This window comes from Ceratotherium simum, chromosome 32, assembly GCF_057802395.1.
Source record: "Ceratotherium simum simum isolate JZ-2026a chromosome 32, ASM5780239v1, whole genome shotgun sequence".
In the NCBI taxonomy this organism is placed as follows: Eukaryota; Metazoa; Chordata; class Mammalia; order Perissodactyla; family Rhinocerotidae; genus Ceratotherium; species Ceratotherium simum.
Window position 1 is genome coordinate 15,386,299 of NC_141931.1, and position 22,756 is coordinate 15,409,054.

Sequence of the window (22,756 nt, forward strand, 5' to 3'; positions counted from 1 at the left end):
TATCTGCTTGTAGTTTTGATCTGCATTATCCCTATTACTACAGGGGCAGAGCATCTTTTCATATGTTTAGTGGCCATTTGTACTTTGTCTAAGATGGAAAGCCTATTTATGTCTTTTGCTCATTTGTCTATTCTTATTTATTTATTTATTTTTAATTTTTGTTTATTGCAGTAACATGGGTTTATAACAGTGTATAAATTTCAGGTGTACATCATTGTACTTCTATTTCTGCATAGATTACATCATGTTCACCACCCAAATACTAATTACAACCCATCACCACACACATGCCAAATTATCCCTTTCACCCTCATCCCTCCCCCCTTCCCCTCTGGTAACCACCAATCCAATCTCTGTCTCTATGTGTTTGTTTGTTGTTGTTATTATCTACTACTTAATGAAGGAAATCATATGGTATTTGACCTTCTCCCTCTGACTTATGTCACTTTGCATAGTACCCTCAGTGTCCATCCATGTTGTCACAAATGGCTGGATTTCCTCGTTTCTTATGGCTGAGTAGTATTCCATTGTGTATATATACCACAGCTTCTTTATCCATTCGTTCCTTGATGGGCACTTAGGTTGCTTCCAAGTCGTGGCTATTGTGAATAACGCTGCAATGAACATGGGGTGTCATTTGTCTATTCTTTAGCAATTTTTAGGAGTTTTTTAATTTACCTCTAGAGGAAATAGGGTATCGAGGTTAAAAGTAAAGATTCTGGAGCTTAAATTTTGAGATTTAATCCAGGCTCATGTGAAGCTAGATTCTAAGATTAGTGTATAATCTAGACCAGAGGTGGAGACGTGAGTCTTCTTCAGGAAGAGAGACGCTTCCTCATTTAAGATAGGAAGCAAAGCTATACACGATTCTGGAGGTGGAAGGTGGACACAAGAGTTACACGTGGAAAACTAAAATATCATCTAAAATCATAGTAATCATTAGATTATCCTCCTCATATTTAGTGCCATTATGGAGAACTGGCACTCAGATAACAAAGTATGGGCATTGTATTTTTTCTCACTACAGAGCTACTAAATGAGTTGTCTGTAGCACTTTGTCACGTTAATGCTCTTCTATCTGCGAGATACGGTGATTATTTGAACATTTGTCATATGAGAGAAGTCTGGGAATAATGTTTTTTTAATGGAATATGTCGACATATCTCAATGCCCTTCCTTTACCTTAAAAACAAACATCTTAGTTTTACCTGGGTATTTATTTGTCATGAATAATCCACCTCATGACAGCATTCAGCTTTTCTAACGTTATCTCCTAAATGACAGACATCCTCAGCCAGGTTATGGGAGGCAAACAATAACAGCTTGTGCTCTAAGCTTAACGCTTGACAGAATCTCACCACGGCTCAGCTATCAGTGAACACAGGCGCAAAGTTCTACGCACACGCATCCAAACAGACAATGTGTGAGAATAAACACAGATAATGAGTTCTGGCATCAAAGAGAAGGACACTTAAATAGAAACACAAATAGAACTCCCTTTTAGAAAAGTGATGGATCACATATTTTTGGATGATATATATATTAATACAGTTTAATTTATTTTTAAGCAAAGAACAAAAATAAATATTCTGAATTTTGCCTTTTCTCCCTTTCCTATGTTCACTTTTCATTAGGAATTAATTAAAAAATGACCTAAAACTTACTAAATGCTTTCTAGCCCCCAAAGCACGCTCCTATCCATTATTATAGCATTTGAATGATCCTAACACTACTTTAGCTCATATTATGACCATCATTTTATATAGAGAGAGATGGCAACTTATAGAAGTTGACTGATTTGCCCAAGGTCACGAACAATAAGTGGTAGAGATGGGATCCAAGTCTGAGTCTCTCTCTCTGGCTACACATCCAGTGATCTTTTGTCACATCAAAAAGCCCACTGTGATATTCTGTTGTCTAAATATCTCACACTTTGGCAAATGAACTGATATGGGTCAGGGCGCCTTTTAATAGCTCCGGCAAATAGGAGGAAAATGCATCCAAAGTCAAGATCCATTGCTATGTTTAGGGGAGGGTGTTATCTGAAACTGGAGTCTATCTATACATTGGAAAGACACACCTTGTGATTCCTTGAAAGGCTCAAAGAAAGATCAAAAGTGAAGCAAAGGAGTAAGACTAGGAACTAATTTTGTTGCCCTTCCTATGTTCTAAACTTCTAATTAGATCCAAACCTTCTGTAAAATCTATGACATACGTAACATAAGCCTTATGTTGATGGATTTATTTTTTTGAATTAATAGATGGAATCAAAGGGGAATGTGGTTTTCTTCCTTTGTTGAAAACAGCAAGGTGATTGTAGCAGAGATGAAACCCAGAGTCTCAAAGTCCCAGATAGCAACTAGAACAGAATGGTCAATGGCCAAAAATATTGTTGAGAGTTGCAGGTAAAAGTACACAATGCTGAGAAGCAGCTTCCTGGTAAACAACTTATGGTGGATATAAAAATAATCTCAGAAATACTAGATAATGGTGACTCTTCAAAGGGGAAGAGAAGATGGACCTTCTTGTTGGATATAAATTTCTATAAAAGTAATGATTTTGTTCCTATAGCTCCTTCTACATTCTACTAGTAGTTCTCACTCCCTTAATCAAAAATAATGATGATGTTTCAAGTATTCCTACCAAATACAGAAATATTAAGAAAATTAGAGTAATGTGAATATATGCAAAAGACTACCAATGCCCCATCTCGAATCTCAATTATTTTCACAAGTTTTGCCTTTCACAGGATTGACTTTTTGTTGTCATTATGAAATACCTACTGAGTAAAATGCTAATTATCTTCATGAATACATATATAGTCATTTTATTTACTTGGATATATTCATAGGAAATTATAAGGAAAAATTAGTAAGTTTGCTTTCTCTGTGCATAGAATTTCATATATTTTCAAAGCGATTATCATATATGACAAGGTACAAATGGACTGAGTACTGTGTCTTTATAATAATTCTGATCCTAGCAATTCACACTGAAGTTATGCAATTTAACAGAACTTTTCTGAAGTGATAACTTAAAAAAAATTAAGTAATTTACATTATGTTTGTGCAAAATAAAATATAATATGGAGCTATCACTTCCCTGGAGATCTAGGAAAACAAAATGAATCTGCAGTAATCTATCAAGCATTCTGAGCCATGCACTGCCATTTATTTGGCTCTAGTTCACTGTCTGGCTATGTTTGCATTCATAAAATTTTCTTAGACATTTAATAGTGTCTAAGATACTCAGAAAAAGACCTTATATTGGGCTAGATAGTTTGGAAGGAAACAACAGGGAGATTTACAAGAAAGCAGGATATATCAGAAACTTCTAATAGGAAACAGAAGGTACTACATCTTAGCTACAAACAAATCATCCAGAAAATAAATTATCTAGAACTCCAGGTCAACACTGTGCCTTTAATTGTTTTACAAAGTATAAAAATGTTTTTCAAGTACTGAGATATCTGTTTAAAGGACTGTATGAGTTTTTTACTGATGTTTATTACTGAGTGGATAGAGTAGTAATAAAAAAGCATAAACGCACTCTAAAATTACCACTAACTGTATATCTGTAAAAATAAAACTGTTCACAATCTCTGTACATCTAAGTAAACAAAGTAAATTGCAAAAAAATTTCGTTTATACATTCCCATCATATTTTGTGCTCAAATGTGAAAAGAAAATAAAAAGGAAAAATTTTCCTCTACTTTGACTATTCCTGTGTCTTAATTTATATTCTGTTTAGACATTTTCTAAAAAAAAAAACCTCAAAAGGAACAAAGTTGCTTTGCAAAAGCTTAACTTGCCTAATACCATTTGAAGTATCATTTTCTGCTTTTCAATTTATGTTTGTGTATGTGTGTATGTTCTTTTGACTAAAAAGAAAAATAAGCTCCAATTCTAACGAAGCTAAGAAAGTCATAAATTTCAACATCCTACCTTAAAATTTAGAGCTTTTCTCAAAAATGATTTAAATGAAAACCTGAAAAAGTAAGTCTTCCTCCTCTAAAATAAGTAATTTTCTTACCATTCTCTCATCATTCAGAAGCCATATGCACCTCTAATTTCGGTGAGATTTTATTTGCTGAATGACCCCCAGTGAAGTCAAAGAGTCAAGATAACTCATTAAAAATATGACCCCTGAAATCCTTAGAGCTCATGAATGCTGATGAAAAGAAATCCATGAATTCACAGAAAATATTATTTTATCCTTCTTTTTAACCTCAAGTCTCTATGTCACCTCAATTGCTAGCACTCAGAATAATGATCCCTCAGCTCATAAAACTGAAGAACTAAGTACGCTCTCTTGCTACCAGCAGGTTAGCATAAAAGAGGACAAAGCGATATACAACGATCATCTGCGGGATATAGTAAATGGCACATCTTCAATGGAAAATAAAATTTATCAGTCTTTGTAACCCATAACAAAGTCTTCAATGAGTCATTCACGGAACTGCGAGTGTTAAAGCCTTGATACATATGGTCTGATCCATAAAGTAAATCCATAAATAGATGGTCTAATTCATAATAGAACAATAATTCAGCCAAGTCCACTCAATATCTTTCTATGTTTCCATTCTTGAGAGAGTAATATCAACCACAATACGATATAGGGTTTTAAATTAGGACTGCAAAAGTGGTGGGATTTTATATTGAATGTAGAATCTGTCTAGACTGCATAGGTAATTCCATCTTCAGGTCCTACGCAAAAGTTTTCCCCAAATCTTCCATTTTGTAAATTCTTTTTATTATATGCTTACGTATTTTTTTCCCTGTTTATATTTAAGCTCCTTAAGATATTGAGAATCTGCCTTATTTTTACTAACAAGCATTTTGTGTACCTACAATGAGCCTCCATTCATCATGGAGGAGACAAAAATAAATTGTACCTGTATCCTACCTTCAAGATAGTAGTAGAAAATGACAAGTGCCAGAAGAATGTAGAAAAAGATATGGATTTTAAAAAGTCATAGATAAGAGCATAGAAGATAAACGTGTATGGATAACACGGTTATATTTGCTCACTGAAAAATATTTAAAGAGAAAAACTAAGTTTAGCAATGGTGTTAAGTTGGAAAGCTTGCCCTTGAAAAAAATGAAGAATGATGTCCCTCACAAGAGGAAAAGGATACCTGGAACACCACGGATGGGACTTGTAGGAGATGCAAGTATGAGGATATAATATACATTTTTAATGGGGCCAAAAATCTTAGATATCACAATGGCTTGTGGCCTTCCAAAGCTCAAGATCACCCAGAAAAATTTTATTCTTCAATATTTGATTAATCTTGTTGGGGGTTTTTTTGTATCACATGAGCACACTGACATGGAGTGTTTGAAAATTATATAAAATGTATGCAAGATCAATGCTACAAAATGTTGGCAAAAAGATGGCTCTGATTAAAGAAACTTCTCTTGATTGATTGCTCAATCTTAAAGTCAGATCACAACAAGGCGCTATTGTGTGCCTATTGGCTGCCATTGACTGTCTTGTCATGCTGTGTGTGCTTGATCTTAACTGATTTTGTGGATGACTTGGGCTATAAGAACTAAATTAAAAATTTATATTTTTAAATTTAATTCTACAAAAATTATTCAACCCATCATGTCAATTGCTAAAAAGAAAATAATGTCAACAACGTCTGAATGAATATCTAGCAGCTAAGTTGAAATTTTTCTCATATCAAGCAGAAGTTAAGTTCATTAAAAAATAATCTTTTAAACTTCTTCTTCTTCTTCTTTTTTTTGTGAGGAAGATCAGCCCTGAGCTAACATCCATGCCAATCCTCCTCTTTTTGCTGAGGAAGACCGGTCCTGAGCTAACATGTATTGCCAATCCTCCTTCTTTTTTTTCCCTTTTACTCCCCAAAGCCCCAGTAGATAGTTGTAGGTCATAGTTGCACATCCTTCGAGTTGCTGTATGTGGGATGTGGCCTCAGCATGGCCAGACATGCAGACATGTGTCGGTGTGCACCCGAGATCTGAACTCGGGCCACCAGCAGCAGAGCGCACGCACTTAACCGCTAAGCCACGGGGCCGCCCCAAAAGTAATCTTTAAGAATTAAATTTTTCTATTGTTTTTCTTTTGCTGTTCAAAGTGCAATTTTGAATTATTTTTAAATTTGATTACACTGCTATTACTAGTGTTTATACAAATTACTAATTTGCCTTTATAATTTGTTACAATTTATTTAATGTAAGTACAAGTTAATAACTGTGGTTATAAAGTTAAAGCTAAAGATAAGTTGGTAAGTCAGAAACAACTGAAAATTACAAAAACAACAAAAGTAAGTAATACTCTGTTAAATACCAAAAATAGCTTCACAGTATCAGCTATACAAATGCATGATGTAAACTGCAAAGAGTTAAATAAATGCTTACTTTATTATTTTCACTAACATTATATATTTAATTACTATATGATAATTGGTAAATTCAAGGTCCACTAAATACATCTTATGCTTCTCTATCTTCAAGTGTTCTCTCACTTGAAATGCCCTCCCTTCTTTCCTCTATTTATCCAAATTCTTCTTATCTCTCAAGATCCGGTTCGAATTTCTCATATTTCTTCTAAACACTTTCAGTCCATAAATATTTTAACAGCTGTTAAATTCCTAGATATTAAATGGTTTGTTCAACATAGTCGGCATTTAATTATGTACGGCCTGCACCTCCACTCATTCAATTGGAAAATCTACTATATGTTATGCTGCATGTTAGAAACAGGACAGTGAACAGAGCAGATGCAGTCTCTGTGTCATGAAAGCTCCCTAGCCATTGGAGAAAGAACTGTATACATACACAGTCATCATGCAGTGTAGCAGGGCCACGAGACAAAGAATCAGTGGTATGGGAACACAATGCCACTCAATTTGGATCCACCCCATAAACCTCAGAAAGGTTCTGTTCCAGGAATGCAGCACAGGAAGTCATAAATCACCTTCTCAGAAAGAGAATAACTTTAGAAAGAGGACAATGAAATATCGAAGACCATTCAGGGTCTAATGGGAGAGCTCTGTTTCTGATAGAAAGACGGAGTGCCACGCTATTGCTTTTTGCAAGCAGTTAAGTCCACTCTAAACCCACAGGCTCCATGACAGCAAGCAGTGTATTTTGTAGAAGCTCACTAAAGATTTGTTTGAATGCATGCATTGAAGCAAGGGTGGAAGGAGTTGGGACTGAGCTGGCAACTCAGTACTTGCAGAGGAGAGTGTAGTCCATAGATTGTATACTGTCTATGTATACAGTTCTATTCTCCAATGACTAGGGATTGCTAGTTAGCAATAGACAGTCTAGGTTAGTGCGCAGTAGATCCCAAACGGCTCAGCTTTTCTTTCTTTATATCTTTCACATAATTCCATCCACAGTAGTGGAATCACAGCAGAATTTGCCAAACAGCTTATTTGACAAAATTCGTAGATTATTAGAAAATATTCCTGGCTTCTTTAGAAGATGTAGAGAGAAGCACTAATCTAGAAAATGCAAATTTAAGCCTAAATATTTCTTCATTGTTAAAAAATAGGTTTTAAACATTTGTTTTAACTAAAATTGACCAAAGATTTCAAATAGGATTGTTTCATATACTCATTTCTCCCAGACATAAGAATGCTAATATTATTGCCATTTTAATTGTTTACTTTGATAATACATATGAGGGTGAATCACATGGGTATTCTCTACTCCAACTCCATGATCTATAATTAGTAAACACAGATCACCAATCTTGTAGCAGCCTCTGAGTCAGGGATGTGAGTCAGTTAGAACGATCAGTCCACAGAGAAGCAATTCTAACCTATTCTGGTAGAGGCAAGTGAAAACTTCACAGGTAATTAACAGAGCAGCTGTTAAAAACAAATTGATGAGAACTTAATGAGTTCCACAAAGAGTTACTATTATGTGCAGAAGAGTATTATAATTTCCAGGCAATGTCCTAAAAAATGAGAAAAGAAAAAAGAAATGTTTTGTCATGAAAAATTCGTTTGAAACAGTTAAAATGCCATTATTACCAGAAAATAAGCAAAAGTTGAATTGAAATTTACTGTCACTCAGGATTCCTACGTAAGGCAGTTCTGTACACAATTGTGCCTATGAATTTCCTGTGGGCACATGAATGGTAACCAGGTGAAGCTATTGGCCAATTATATCTTAAACTAGGGAAGTTAGAATATTGTTTTTCTTCTCTTCCTTGTCTGATTTTATAATAGATAAAAAGTCAACAGCTGTGACTACTTATGACATTTGCAGAGACACCTTGAATCTGGGTGACAAATCTCTCAATGTATTAATCCACTAGCAGTTAGTTTGGAAGTTGCTGACTCTACTTGGCTGCAGGCCTGGTGTCTAGCGGCTGACATAGCTTTGCTGTGGCAGCTCCTAAGCCCATTTACACTTAGCCTGCTCTGAGCTTGGTTCAGACAGAACGTTATCCTCAGTGCTTTTACGTTCCAATTATTGGGAACTGGAGGTACTTTTTCATGCAAAAAATCCTACTCATATATGACGCATTGATTTTTCGTAATAAATAGATAAATGCAAACATTGAATATACAAGACAGAAACCCTTATATAAAATAGATACCTTTATAAAATTAAAAATACTCAAGGTCCCTTATATATAGAATGTTGGTTTTTAAGAGGGTTGTAACATGGGGGAAATACATCTTTATATTTACAAACTTCAACTAAATTTGGTATTTCCTTCAATTGTGAATACAAGCAACGAATCATAGGTATTAGTAGTACCCGAAACTCTCTCACCAATAATAATAACAGATGTTTTAATATCACGTTACAGTTATGTAGTGTGACTTTCTCAAAAATATCAATTATGCTTTTCGCCTTTTTGAAATAATGGTAGCTATTTCATCTTCCATTAGATCTTGTCATTTAACATACATTTATTAAGTTGCAATTTTGGATTTTTAAAATTATTTTAATAATTGACATTACTTTATTTCATTTGTAATTCTAGTATTTTATTTTATACATTTATAACAGTGTTCTGAGAAGTATTTCAGAGGTTTATCAGATGCCAAAAAGATCTGTGACACATACACAGACACACATACAAACACACATACACAAACACACACACACACACATGCACACAAGATTAAGAACCCCTAATATTGAAGAATTCTGTGTTTAATTTAGAATGTGTCAGTTTTCAAAGATCGAAAAATTGTCACGGACCAAGTCTGATCATACAGAAAAGCCACGAGCAAGACAGAGAGAGATGAAGAGAGGAAGACTCTGAAAGAACAGATGTTTGCAACAGTTTTAAAGATTTCAAGTTTGGGGCTGGCCTGTGGCTTAGTGGTTGGGTTTGTGTGCTCTGCTTCCGTGGCCCAGGGCTTGAGGGTTCGGATCCTGGGCGCAGACCTACGCACCGCTTGTCAAGCCACACTGTGGCAGGCATCCCACATATCAAAAGTAGAGGAAGATGGGCATGGATATTAGCCCAAGGCCAATCTTCCTCAGCAAAAAGAGGAGGATTGGCAACAGATGTTAGCTCAGGGCTAATCGTCCTCACAAACACACACAAAAGATTTCATGTTTGAATAATAATTAGCATAATTAATTAAGAGATTTCATCTAGCTAGTTTTATTCTTATAAAAATCAAATTACATTGTTTCTAATTCACTTTCCTCACCAACATTAAAACACAGCTATTAAATATGATTTTGAAATTTTTGAATTATATCAGATATAATGGAGAGTGATTTAGATAAACATAGTTACTTACTAGATATTGACAAATTAAGTTAGAAAACAAAAAATAACTGCAGAAATTGCAAAACACGAGTAGTCACCTCTCCTCTCTAACACCTGTGGAACAGGCCTGTGGATTTATTAATATGTAGAGATGGAACTCTCTAATTTGTATGATTTCAGAGCCACTGGAAAACTGTGATGGCCAGTAGTATCTCTGCCTCCTGGGTATGAGAATGTTTTAAATTCTAATAGCAGAAGTTGAACGTAGTGGTTAAGAACATGGATTTTGGAGTTAGAATTGGCTTTTAATCCTGATTATACCACTTACTACTTATGTGACCTGGGTCTCAATTTCCTGGTCTGCAAAACTAGGTCAAAATATCTACCTTGCAAATTCATTTTAAAGATTAAATGAGTTACTATATGTAAAAGACTTAGCACACTGTAGGGAAAAAAGGAATCAGTCAAGAACTGGAAGCTTGTCACAGGAGTAGTAGCAGTAGTGGGAGCAGAAATGTGAAAATAGAGGTAAAATAGCAGCAATTGCAGCCATAATAACATTCTTTAGAGCTGATCACACGATGCTCTTGAAAAGCAAAACCTCTTGAGATCAATTAAACTAAATAATGCTGCAGTGTTATTTAGTGTTATAAGATGCTAACATGCATCTTAACAGAAATCTTTTCTTCACGACAGAAGGGACTTCAGGGCACTGGGTACTTAGGGGTCCCAGTGGGTAGCAGCAGAGGCACCTGAACGAGGTAAAGGATGTGGGGAAAGAGGAGAGAAGTTCAAAAGAAAAATCGCACTTAGTCAAAAATGCACCCAGAACGAACACTGCCATGTTCTCCAAGACAACGAAAAGAAACCTTTATTTTAAATAAATAAGGGCATTGTGATCTTGTGGCAACTAATTTAATAAAACTCTGGGTCCGTTGATGTCTTGCGTGGCTATAGCTTGGAATGAAAAGATCAACTTTTCTCCCTTGATTGGGTCAAGGTCAATAACATGATATAGCCAAAATTACGCAGATTGCACAGGTGCTGAAATAATTCCTAACAAGCCAATAAAGTTCCAGCACTAAAAGTTTAGTTTAATTGATTTACAGTCCAAAATCCACATGATAACCTTTGAAAAATCAATTTTCTATATCCAGATTCTATGTATCCTCTCTCCATATACTCTACAACCTTTTCTCTGAAATAACAAATAAAATGTCAACAATCTGACTAAAATAGCATCAGATATTCAATAAGCTGAAGAGATCAAAATATGCCTAAATCTGAAAATCTGCCCAACACATTCTAACAGTTAGGCACTCGTAGTCTTAGCAATTAGTTGTAAATCTTCTCAGATTAGGACTGTGGTGAGAGCGAGGTTGGGGGGGGGTAGTGGTGGGTTGGGAAGGATAGAGAATGCTCACTTTTGTCAGTTGACCCTTATACACAACTGAGGCTCATTGTTCACTGGATTGAGGGTAAAAGCAGACCCAGAACAGCCAGTCTTCTAAGAAGGCAAAGGAATCTGGCCTTTCACTTGTTGATTTGACATTTTCCACTGCCTATTGAACAAAATCCGTATTTCCATGTTGAATATGATCTTTAGATAGAATTTCCAGGAAGTCAAGTATGAGAGCTCTAAATTAGAAATCAGAAGAATTGGATTAATAGCCTAACTTTTTTCTTAAAATACTATGTGAGCTGGGGCAAGAAATATAACCTCATAATCTTAGTTCCTTCATCTGTAAAATGAATAGCTTAGATTAAATATATTTTGAAGGACCTCACCAGCTCTAAAATTCTCTGAATCACTAAGCGAGACAAAGCAATGAACTAATTTAATTACAGTCTTTCAACATAACTAGGTTGCTCCTGAAATACATTATTTTTCCCCAGTTCTGGCTTGAATATATTATGTTTTCCATTAGTACATTATAATGGATAGCCCTGAATGCCTTCAGTCAAATAGACTCAAATTCCCTATAGCATGCAGTCATCTTGATTAAAATATCAACAGTTTATTACAGATGGAGTAGTTCCAAAACAGGATAATGCTCTTCAGGTAGCAGGTGTTCCTGCATTTTATTCAAATGGCTAGCTGAAAAGATGAAAAGGTCTTTTGTTTCTTGTTGAGGCTAGATAGAATTTTACCTATGAAAACAAACTGTTCAACACAAGTAAATTTAAAGATGCACCCCAAATCTTTTTTAGGATACTAAAATCTACATATTACTCATCATTAATTAACCCCATCAGAAAACAAGTGACTAGGAAAATAAGTAAAATTGATACCGGCTCAAGACAAGGTTGACATAAGGGAAGCCATGTTGTAGACAAGAAAAACTCTGTTGTAACTTTGAATGACCTCTGACAAACTAACCCAGCTGGATCTGCACCCTCCAGGAGATCTAACCGCTCTGTAGATTTTACGACTCCTGCTTGTGCATGTACCTCCCAGCTGTGACAAGACGATAACTTCGTTTTTTTGAGTTCCTTAGGAATGGGATGACCCCCGAACAGAGAGTCTATGCTGATAGCCTATCAGTGAAAACTGAAAGATCTGGTGTGGCATTCCCAGTCTGTAACACCAGAAGGTCAGCATTCCTAACCCCCTCCCCAGTAACACAATGGCCTATATAACTACTGTAAGATTCATGCCCCCTTAAGATGGTTCTTTTGGACATGTGTCGGCCATCTTCCCTCTGGCTGGCAAGCTGTAATAAAAAAGTCCTTTTTCTCCTACCACCTTCCCTCTCGACTATTGGCATGTCTTGCAGTGAGCAGAAGGCCTCACACTGGGCAGTAACAAAATTAAATATATTTGTAAAAACAAGTTAACTTTTATGTTGTAGAACCCATATTCTACCCCTGTGCACTTGTTTCACTTCTTATTTACATCTTGGATGGTCTGAAAAGCAATAGATTTAAATTTAATGAGAGGTTTAATACTGAATGTAAATGGGTTAAAAGGTAGGTAAAAATGATAAATGTTATCAAAAATAACTACACAATTTTAAAAATGAATTATCGATAAATTTGGAAAAAGACATGGCCCATATATTTTAATTTAGATTATCAACATCCAATCTTCCTCCATAGAAAGACAGAAAACAAACAGATTGTGTAACATTCTAATCCTAATTCTTATAATACCTGAGTTCAAGTCCTAGCTCATCCACTTACTTACAACTTTAGACTTACTACTTAGCCCATCTGAGCTTTGACTGATTCACCCATAGAATGAGGGCAGTGGAAAGATAGAGATCACAACCAGTTCCCTGGACTGAATCCCACTCACAAAGTGTCTGGCTTGGGCCAAGCAGCGAGTGGTAGCTAATGATCCTTCTACCTGGTAAACTCTTCAATCTCATTAAAATCTAGTTGTATTTTAAAAAGTAGTTATTTCTCTTAAAAAGTTCTCTTAAAAAGTACTTCATTTTATTGTGTGTGTTTCCATTTACAACCAAACCAAACTCCAAAGGAAAGAAAAAAATTAACGTTAATTTCTCAATAAAATATTTTTTTCCATCTTCTTGTAATTCACCCATTACTTTGATTTAAGACACAAAGATTACATTTGTTTCAATCACATCTCTTTAGTGAAAAGTAGTTCTCATGTGACTGAAAGCAAGAAATATAAAAGAAAAGTATAATATATACAATATGTAAAATGGTACTGCTCTTTGCTAAACGTTTCCTAAAACAGTAGCTTTGTTTTGTTGGGGTTTCCCTGAATTCACTCCTTTATTGCAGGAGTAGTTTAAGAATCACACATACTACCAGATGGGAAGGGGGTGGGAGGAGGGCAAAAGGGGTAAAGGGGCACACGTGTACGGTGATGGCTGGAAACTAGACTTTTGGTGGTGAACACGATGCAGTCTATACAGAAGCCAAAATATAATGATGTACACCTGAAATTTACAGTGTTATAAACCAATGTGACCTCAAAAAAATAATTAAAGGAAAAAAATAAGAATCACCCCAATTCATTCTCAGAACTATTATTCATTTTGTTTTCCTAAAAAAGAAAACGATCCCAAGCAATGACTATAGATCTCAGTACAATAGAATCTTCATTTCACTATTAGAGTGGAACATTCATCATTATCAGTGAGGAACACTTGTGGATGGGGTTAGGGGATGAATACATGAGTTTTGGAGGTAAACATACCTGGATTCAAATTCCCAGTCTGTTACGGACTGGCTATGCAGCCATAGGATGGTTAGGTTACTTCTATGAGACTTCTTTACCCCACCGTTAGTAAAATAGGGCCCACATTATTTAACTCAGAGGGTTGGGCTAAGAATTATGGGAAATAGTATGTGTTGATGTTCAATCAATGGTATATAGTTGGTGCTCAATAAATGGTATCTCTTAGTAGGTATTATTGTGATTGTGATCTGCAATCAATACTACCCTTTAAAACTATATGGTTATTAAATTATTGTACAATGGTTGCATGCCTGTTGCATCTGATTGCATGTATATATTTCAGATTTAGATTACAAATTCTCCAGACTCGACTTTAATGTCATGCATGTAATGCATAACAGCCATTCCTTCACAAGGACTGTCCCAAACAAGGGTTGTCCTGAGCCCAGCAGTGTCCTCTGGGAGGACATCCCTCCTTTCCTGCAGTCCCTTCATCCAGAGTCCCTTCTCTGAAGAGCTGAGAGGGACATAAAGACTAAAACCTCAAGGCTTGCTCTCAAGATTTTATAAACTATCTGTTGAAATAGAATAAGTATAAATGAACAGCCAGTGAACAGGAAGAATTTCTGGAGCTGGGAGGGACACTCAGAGAACGAATAATCATAGTGGGCAAAGGTGGTCAAGGAAAGTTTTGTGACAGGCTGAATCTACCAGATTGTGTGGGACTTGTTATGGAGGGAAAAGAGGGAAACACAGAAGGATGCGCTCCTGAGAATAGGCAGGGGAGACTGAGCTGGGGGCAACACATGCGTAAATTGGGACCATTTTAAAAGATGAGGAGAAAAGAAAAATAAATAAAAGGCAGAATCCTTGTCCCTATTGTGTTTGCCATCTGGCCAGGAGGCTTTCAAACTAATGAGCAGGGTAAACTCCAGCATGATTCCACACAGAGAGAAGCCTAAGTATTTTGTAATCATGATCAAAAATATGTATCATATTAACCGCCAAAATAAAATGATTGCCCTAAAATTTACAAATATCACATCGATATATATTATGAAAGATTTCTCTCCTTCACAATAAACGTCACTAAATAATAATAGGGGGCCGGCTCCGTGGCTTAGCGGTTAAGTGCGCGCGCTCTGATGCTGGCGGCCCGGGTTCGGATCCCGGGAGCGCCCCGAGGCACCACTTCTCCGTCCAACGCGAGGCCGAGTCCCACGTACAGCAACTAGAAGGATGTGAACCTATGACATACAACTATCTACTGGGGCTTTGGGGGGAAAAAAACTGAATAAATAAAATCTTTAAAAAAAAAAATAATAATAATAATAGGCATATACTTTTAAAATGAGTGTTTTTTTAAAAAAATACAGTAGGAAGACAGGTCTTTAAAAATGCTATTAAATGTCCACAGGAATCAGTTGGAGAAACCACAGGAATTCAACATGACTTGGTAGGAAGACTTACATCTCAAAATAGTTTAATTTTACATTTTACAGTTTGCTATTATAAGGGAGGTGAAATGTTAATATGAATGAAACAAATAATAAAAGCAAAGTCCACAGAGCAGTACCAAACCCTTCACATGGTACTTACCATATAATCAAGGATCACATTCAATAGAATACTAGCAAAACACTCCTGTGAGAACTTTGAACATTATATTTCAGTAAGTTTCCATATTTAAATATAAGAATAAATCACTGTGGTATTTGCTGCACGTATTTCATTAGGCAGACTTTTCTGCATTATTATAGAAGAGTCCTAAATTACAAAGTTAACTCAGGTTTCAGATAAAACATGCACTAGGCAGCCATTAGCCATTCAGACACACGAGCTCTTTGGTATTCTGGTCTGACATCTCCATCAGTGCTAAGGCACCTCACCCAAGCTCACGTGTGAGAAAACAGCAGTGGCCTCTAGAGCAGGTTTTTAAAGCAAGCTTTCTTGGAATTCTAAGTAGATTCTTGAAATGAACACACACACACAGAAACACACACACACATCACACTCATCTCCCTTTTGCTGCTGTTTTAACTTGTCAAAGAGGAAAGGTATACGAACCAAGTCTCATTAATATTAATACATACTTTGTTATTTTGCTTCCCGAACATTGTCACTTTGTTAAACTAAATTAAAGCCCTGACAGAAACATCCAATTAATCCTCAGTAAGAAAATGCATTACTATGTCACAGTTAATAAGCATTTCAGTGTAATCACACCCAGATCATTCTCCTGAGCGGTTCAGTCCTTTGCATAGTGTGCTTAGAACCAGAATGTCAGATATTAGTTCCCTTAATGATTGCTCATACATGAGTTCAAACGGATGGTCGCTCTCCTTTCAGATGTATAAATAATCTTTTTTTTTTTTTTTTTTTTTTTTTACTGAGAAGGATAGGGAGGGAAATACCTCAACAGAAAGAAGAAATTTACTTCTTAGACTAATTGTTATCATAAAAGGAGTCTCTGGGATTCTGTTATAACCAAAAGGTGTGATGTTGAGCTCAAAGCTGGTACCCAGGCCTAGCTTGCCAAACCCCATAGAGCATCTGAACCAGAAGCAGCATCCGTCTCTGAAGAAAGGAGGCTTCCTCTGGCCCAGTTAGCAGAGTTGTAATAAACTCCCTTTGGCCATGTGCTGTCTGCAGGAAACTTCACTAAGCTCAGAGGCATCACAGGCGAAGATCCTACCTTAATAAGAATCTGAATGGACCCTGCGGCTTTGGCAGATATGAAATACCAGAAGCTCATGGTGCAGACAGCGCTGGATTCTTGCCACACAGCACTCTTGAGGTGTGCTTCCTCGCCCCAAAGGCCCACTGGAGTAGCCTCCAGATATAAGAAGTGCCCTAGGAACAGGGAAGGGATTCAGACAGGACAGAAAGAACAATGAGGGAATTATTTTAGCTTTTCCATCTCAGTTAGGGTTTTTAATTACATTTCATATGATCTGAGCTGCCAAAGGCATTTCTATTTGAAACGGAAAAGAAATCTAATAGTCTTGCCTCTAGCTCACTGACAGAACAATTTCCAACTGTCTGTGCTTTTAGCAAAGGACTTCACAGTATGCAGATTAACTGATCTGTAGGGATATTGATGCCATTGAATCAACAAGATAGATATAGAAATCATTTAATGGACTCCCCACACTATCTAGTTATTGTAAAACAATGCAAAGATTGCCTATGAAATCTATATAAAGGAATAGGGAGAGGTTTCAAAAATTTAGTTATCTGGTGAGTGCGTAAACTACTGAGAATTTTAATATGCAGCATGAAAGGAAAGATACTGAGTTTATATCTGTGCATCCAAATATTCAAAACACTTTCAGTATGTAGAGCTGAATGTTTAAATGGGACGTAGACCTTCCTTTCTCTAGCTTGGTCAGTCTGTCTCAGAGAGCTTTGTTTTTAATAGGCCTGTGGAATTTCAATATTTAGACACCTTTTTCCTATTCTGTAGCATCCAGGAATTCAGGGTCCCTTATTATTCTGCTAATGTCCTCTGTTCCTTGACCAATGAGTTTGAGACTTGACTTCAGCTACTTACTGCAAAAATGAGCCATGCCCACCACCTTTAACATATGTGATCTTATAGTTGTGTCTGCACAGCCCCTCTACAGGTTTCAAACTGCTTTTGCTTCATACACATCATCTCATTTGGTCCCTACAATCCCTGGTTAGTACACAAGGCAGATTTTATTATCTCCATTTGCCAGATGAGAAATTTGAGAATCTGAAAATTTAAATGACTTGCTAATGATCAAATGGTTGGCAGAATTCAGGATTATTGATTACAAGTGTGTGTCTTTTAGGAAAGGTGCCTGATGGCAGCATACATTATCATCTATCTACAATTATCCGAGTAATATTAGATTTTGATTATTCACTGTTATGGGTTTAATTGTGTTCTCCAAAAGATGTTGAAGTCTTAACCCCAGTCCCTGTAAATGTGATCTTATTTGGAAATAGAGTTTTTGCCAAAATCAGGTTAAGATGAGGTGATTAGGGGTGGGCCCTAATCCAACAAGACTGTGTCCTAATAAAAAGAGGAAATTTGGACACAGAGACAGACAGGCATAGAGGGAAGAGAATGTAAACACACGAGGAGAAGGCCATCTACAAGTCAAGGAATGTCTGAGGCTACCTGAAGCTAGGAGAGAGGTGCAGAACAGATCATTCTCCCTCACAGCCCTCAAAAGGAACTAGTCCTGCTAACCCTTTGATTTCAGACTTCCAGCCTCCAAAACTGTGAGACAATAAATGCCTGTTGTTTAAGCCACTGAGTCTGTGGCACTTAGGTTATAGCATTTCCGGAAGACAAATACACTCAATAAATGTTTGATTTACTTGCTGTGGCACCACGGTGGTCTCTCTGGAGCTCTCCGGTTGCTGTCAGGGAAGACAACGTGATCCTCACGGTGAAGATGATTAGAGCAACTGTAACAACCTAATAACCTACCATTTTCATTTCCAAGTGTGTGGTCTTTGGGAGGCCTTAGGCTTTGATGAGAGCCAAGCCCCAAAATCCAATCAAAGTCTTCAGCCAGGGAGTTTTGCCAGCCACACCAGCCTTCCTCAAAAGTGCAGGAGCTACCACAGTCATTTTCATCAGTATAATCTCCACAGTCATCTACAAAATTACAGCTTTGCTCTTGTCTATAACATTCACCATTCTGACATTCCCGATAGCCAAGCGGGCAGTAACCTAAAAAATAGGGAAAAAACAAAAAAAGAATGAAGGAACACTAGTAACACATTAGTGAGGTTAAAAGGCAGGAAGAGGAGATTCACTTTAATATACTAGAAAGAAACATGGTATTCTTAGCGGTCTGAGGTACCTGACCCCACTCTCTCTCCCTTAATCCCCTCCAGAGTTCTGGCCTGTAGATCACTCACAAAGATCACTCAAATGAAAAAAAAAAAAAATGAAGTATCATTATATGGATCTAGGAAGTCTTCTCAAATACAGCATTTCTTGTAAGCTATGTTTAAGGATATAAATTAGATCTGAAAGCCAAAGTGAGGCTTTCTATTTTTCATCCTGAAACAAAATCTTTAGGGTACTAAGAGCTTATGTATTATGGGGCATTTGGAAGTACATTCCATTAGCATCCATGCACTCTAGTATTTATCAAAAACCAAACATATATATGATACTGTGTCAGAAGCAGGGGCATGAATATATAAGTAATATCCAACTTTCCAACAGATTTTTCTCCAAAATACATATTTACTTGCCAATTGTTTGGAATTATAAAAGCAATTTCTCTCCAAAGCAATGTCAACCATAAAGATTATTTTTACAAAACTTAAGATAAAGAGCAATGCTTTTCAAGATCTGAGTTTGAACTCTGATGCTGATACTTATCAGTTATGTGACTTGGATAATACCTACACTGTATGAGCTTTAGTTTTCCTACCTAAAAAGAGAAAAAATAATAGTAAAACCTAGAGAAGTTAAGCTAATTAAAGAGACTATTACTTATATCACCAGTGCCTAGAGCAGTGCCTGGCCCTTAATAGATGATTAACAAATATTAGTCAAATAAATGAATGAGTAAAATAAAGTGCTTTGGAAATGATAAAGCAGTTCAATATGCACATCCAAGGTATCAGTATTATATCGCTCCAATATTACAATAGAACATAACACCATGGTTAATAATACTACAGTAGGAAAAGTTGTTTGGAGATCCCGCTTGGGATATCAGCTCCACACTTGCTCTGTGACACTATAGTATCAGAAATTTTCTTTCTTCCCATCTTCCCCATCTGCCAGGTAGAGGAGCTGATAATATCACCCCATACTTCACTTCTAGATGGTAGCTTCCATGGCCTGAGGCAAGTTGTCTGGTGGTTGAGGATTGGTGAGGATTAGGAGTAGGAAATGATTCAGAGATTTACTGGAAGGTGCTCAGGGGGCTAGAAACTCCTGCTACTAAAATCTCATATAGAAGCTTTTGTGTCCTGGATTACTCTCACATTTGAGAAAATAGATGGGTAAGAGGAAAGAAATGGGAGGAGATGAATGGAACACCATGTAGAAACCACTGGAGAGAAGACTGGTGTTCTAAAGGCTCCAAGTCATTTTGTGCACTAAACTGGTTGTTCTTGGATTGCTTGTTCAAGATTGCCTAATTAAATGGCCTTTATACTTGCAAAGCCTTTGAAAATAAGTTTCAGCCATGCATTTTGCCTCTAACAAAACTTGCTTGTCTGGGTTAATTGCTAACATTTTCCTTTCTTGCAGTGTGAGATTAAATTATTTTTATTTAGGTGCCCAGTTCAGTTTTAGCAGATTGGGGGTAAGACAAAAGACCTTTAATGTTTCAATTACAGAGCTTTACTCAGAATCATAACATTAAAGCATTTTTGAGCCACAAAAATGGAGATCACTTACATTAACCCTCTCATTTATAGATGAGAAAATTGAGGATTATAGATATTAAATGACTTGCTGACTTTTCGAGAGCAGAGATGCAATTTGGACCCATGTCTGTTTTCTACAGAATTATTTTTCAAATCCACTGACTTGAAAAGAAGAGCAGTGATATATCAGGTCAACTATCACGAGACACCAGACCATCAAGGATTAGAAATGGTGTTGCTGAGTACCAGATGCATTATTTCTCACGGGACTGTTGAGAACCTGAGAAATTAGTAGATCATTTAATTTTATACAAGTTGGCATTTGTATTGATTTGTCAATTCCAATTTGTTTGAGGAGTAAAAACAAAACTGATTCTTAAGATGCTTTTCCCCAACGCAACTATATCAAGCTAAAATTTGATTCTTTTAAAACAAACAAGAAAATAATTTGGACGTGCTTCTAAATGGAAACACAATATAGACCCCAATATATTACACAGTCAATATAGCTAATATTTTAGAATAACCATAATAATTGAATTTTACATTTCTCAAATATAAATAGCTGCATAATTAAAAAATACAATAACTCAAATCTTACACAAGATTAATTTTGAAGAGAAAGCTCTTTACATCAGTAAAGAAAATCCCACTGCTAGAATGCATTCTACCCATAAAATAACACACAACAGCATTTTTTGATAAATATCAAGGGAAATTATCAGCTAATGTCATCTACCTATTTCCAAATTATTTTCCATGCCTATTGTTTTGTCCAAAGAAATCAGCTACCTAAGAAGAGGGTGTATATCTTTAAGTGATTTTGCTATTAAAGCTCTTGTGAAATCCTGTAACTTTGATTTTTACCAAAAAAAAAGTATTGTTTAAATTAAGCAGTGACTCTCTTGGTGGGAAGTTTAGTTTTGTAAAAAAGAACAAGTTATAAAAGTTAAAAACCTCCACCGTGACGCCAGCCCTGTGGTGTCGTGGTTAGGTTTGGCATGCTCTGCTTCCGCAGCCCAGGTTTCGTGGGCTTGAATTCCAGGAGCAGACCTACACCACTCGTCAGCCATGCTGTGGTGGCAGCCCATATACAAAGTCGAGCAAGATTGGCACAGATGTTAGCTCAGGCTAATCTTCCTCAAGCCAAAAAGAAAAGAGGAAGACTGGCAATGGATGTTAGCTCAGGGCGAATATTCCTCAGTAAAAAAACCCCAAAAATAAAAAACCTCCAACGTAAATCTTAAGAGACATCTGAAACAACATCCTGAAATCCAAACTCTGATTCTTTCCCTTCAAGCTTTCCCATTGAACAGCTTTCTTCATCTGTGTTAATGGCAAATGTATAACTCTAGTTACTCAGAGAAGAAAAATCCTATAAGGATCTCTGTGTAGTAGAGTCTGACTCCATTTTTTGATGCTTGACTTGATGGCTGACAGCTCCTCTCCTTGTGTTCCACTTCTGGGAAAGCGGATAAGAAAACAAAGGCACTCTCCCCGTTGGCAGGAGGTTCAAACCATGCAAGCCCCTACCTGCTCATAAGAATCCTCACCCTGGTCCCACCCACTAACCACCATCAAACTCTAAGCCAGTTTCCTTTCCTTGCTCTCTAAAATTACTTTTTGGCATGACTGGGAGCTACCCTGATCTCCCAGAAAGCCTCATTATGTGAGTAATAGACATTTTCAAACCCTCTTAGTGTGTATATGGTGTCATCAGTCTTAACATTGAAACCAAATTTTGGATGGAGGTCCATCTTATAATTGAAGATATTCCCTAGCCCTAGGAGCTGTAATAATAATATATATAATTTTTCTCTCATAACTCATATAATCTTTCAATGAATACTGTCAATTGTCAATCCTACCATTAGAATATAACTCATCACCTCTATGGTAATTATTTTGATCTGAGCCACTATCATTTTGTGTGATTTTACTGTAGTGCCTTCCTTCCTGATCTCTGTGTCCTACCCTTACCCTGTATGGTCCATTAAATAATAAAGAATCTTGGTGATATTTTAATATAAATTGAATGTCACTCCTCTGCCCCAAACTCTATAATATTTAAATATTAGTCCTCATTACAAGGAACCAGGTCTTCTTGGGAAAATGGTCTGTTGAGGTAAGGAAAAGAAAGTTCAAGATGGACCAGGAAATTTTTGTTTTTTAAAAGAAAATAATGAAGTGCTCAAAAATTTAGGGCATTATAATGAAAAGTTTAAAGAGCCAGCTTTTAGAGGAACTTACTGGCCAAATCAGACACAATTTGAGCACCAATATAAGTAATGAGAGGACTTTTGCTCCTAGCATATACACAGTAAGAAAGGGTGAGAAAACATAAAATTATCCTTTAGCCATAAACAACTAGAGACATGGGCAAAATACATGAAGCAAAGTATCCAGACACTGAACAACAGGAAGTACAGGATTGTGATCCCTTAGAGAAAGATAAAAAAGGCACATTCCATGATCACCCCAGATTTCTGCTTGGAGGCATTTTCTAGA

At 36.4% G+C, this 22,756-nt stretch overlaps 1 protein-coding gene across 6 annotated transcripts in view; it reads right to left on the reverse strand.

Annotated features, from left to right (window-relative positions):
• The window catches only part of MALRD1 (MAM and LDL receptor class A domain containing 1), an 846,741-nt gene that overhangs the window by 275,485 nt on the left and 548,500 nt on the right, over positions 1-22,756 (reverse strand). For all 6 annotated transcript variants that reach the window (XM_087420773.1, XM_087420775.1, XM_087420776.1 and 3 more), the window contains 2 exons: positions 18,339-18,584; positions 16,569-16,726 (listed from right to left, as the gene is read on the reverse strand). In XM_087420773.1, coding sequence (XP_087276899.1) covers positions 16,569-16,726; positions 18,339-18,584 — 404 coding nt within the window. The remainder of the gene's footprint in view (positions 1-16,568; positions 16,727-18,338; positions 18,585-22,756) is intronic.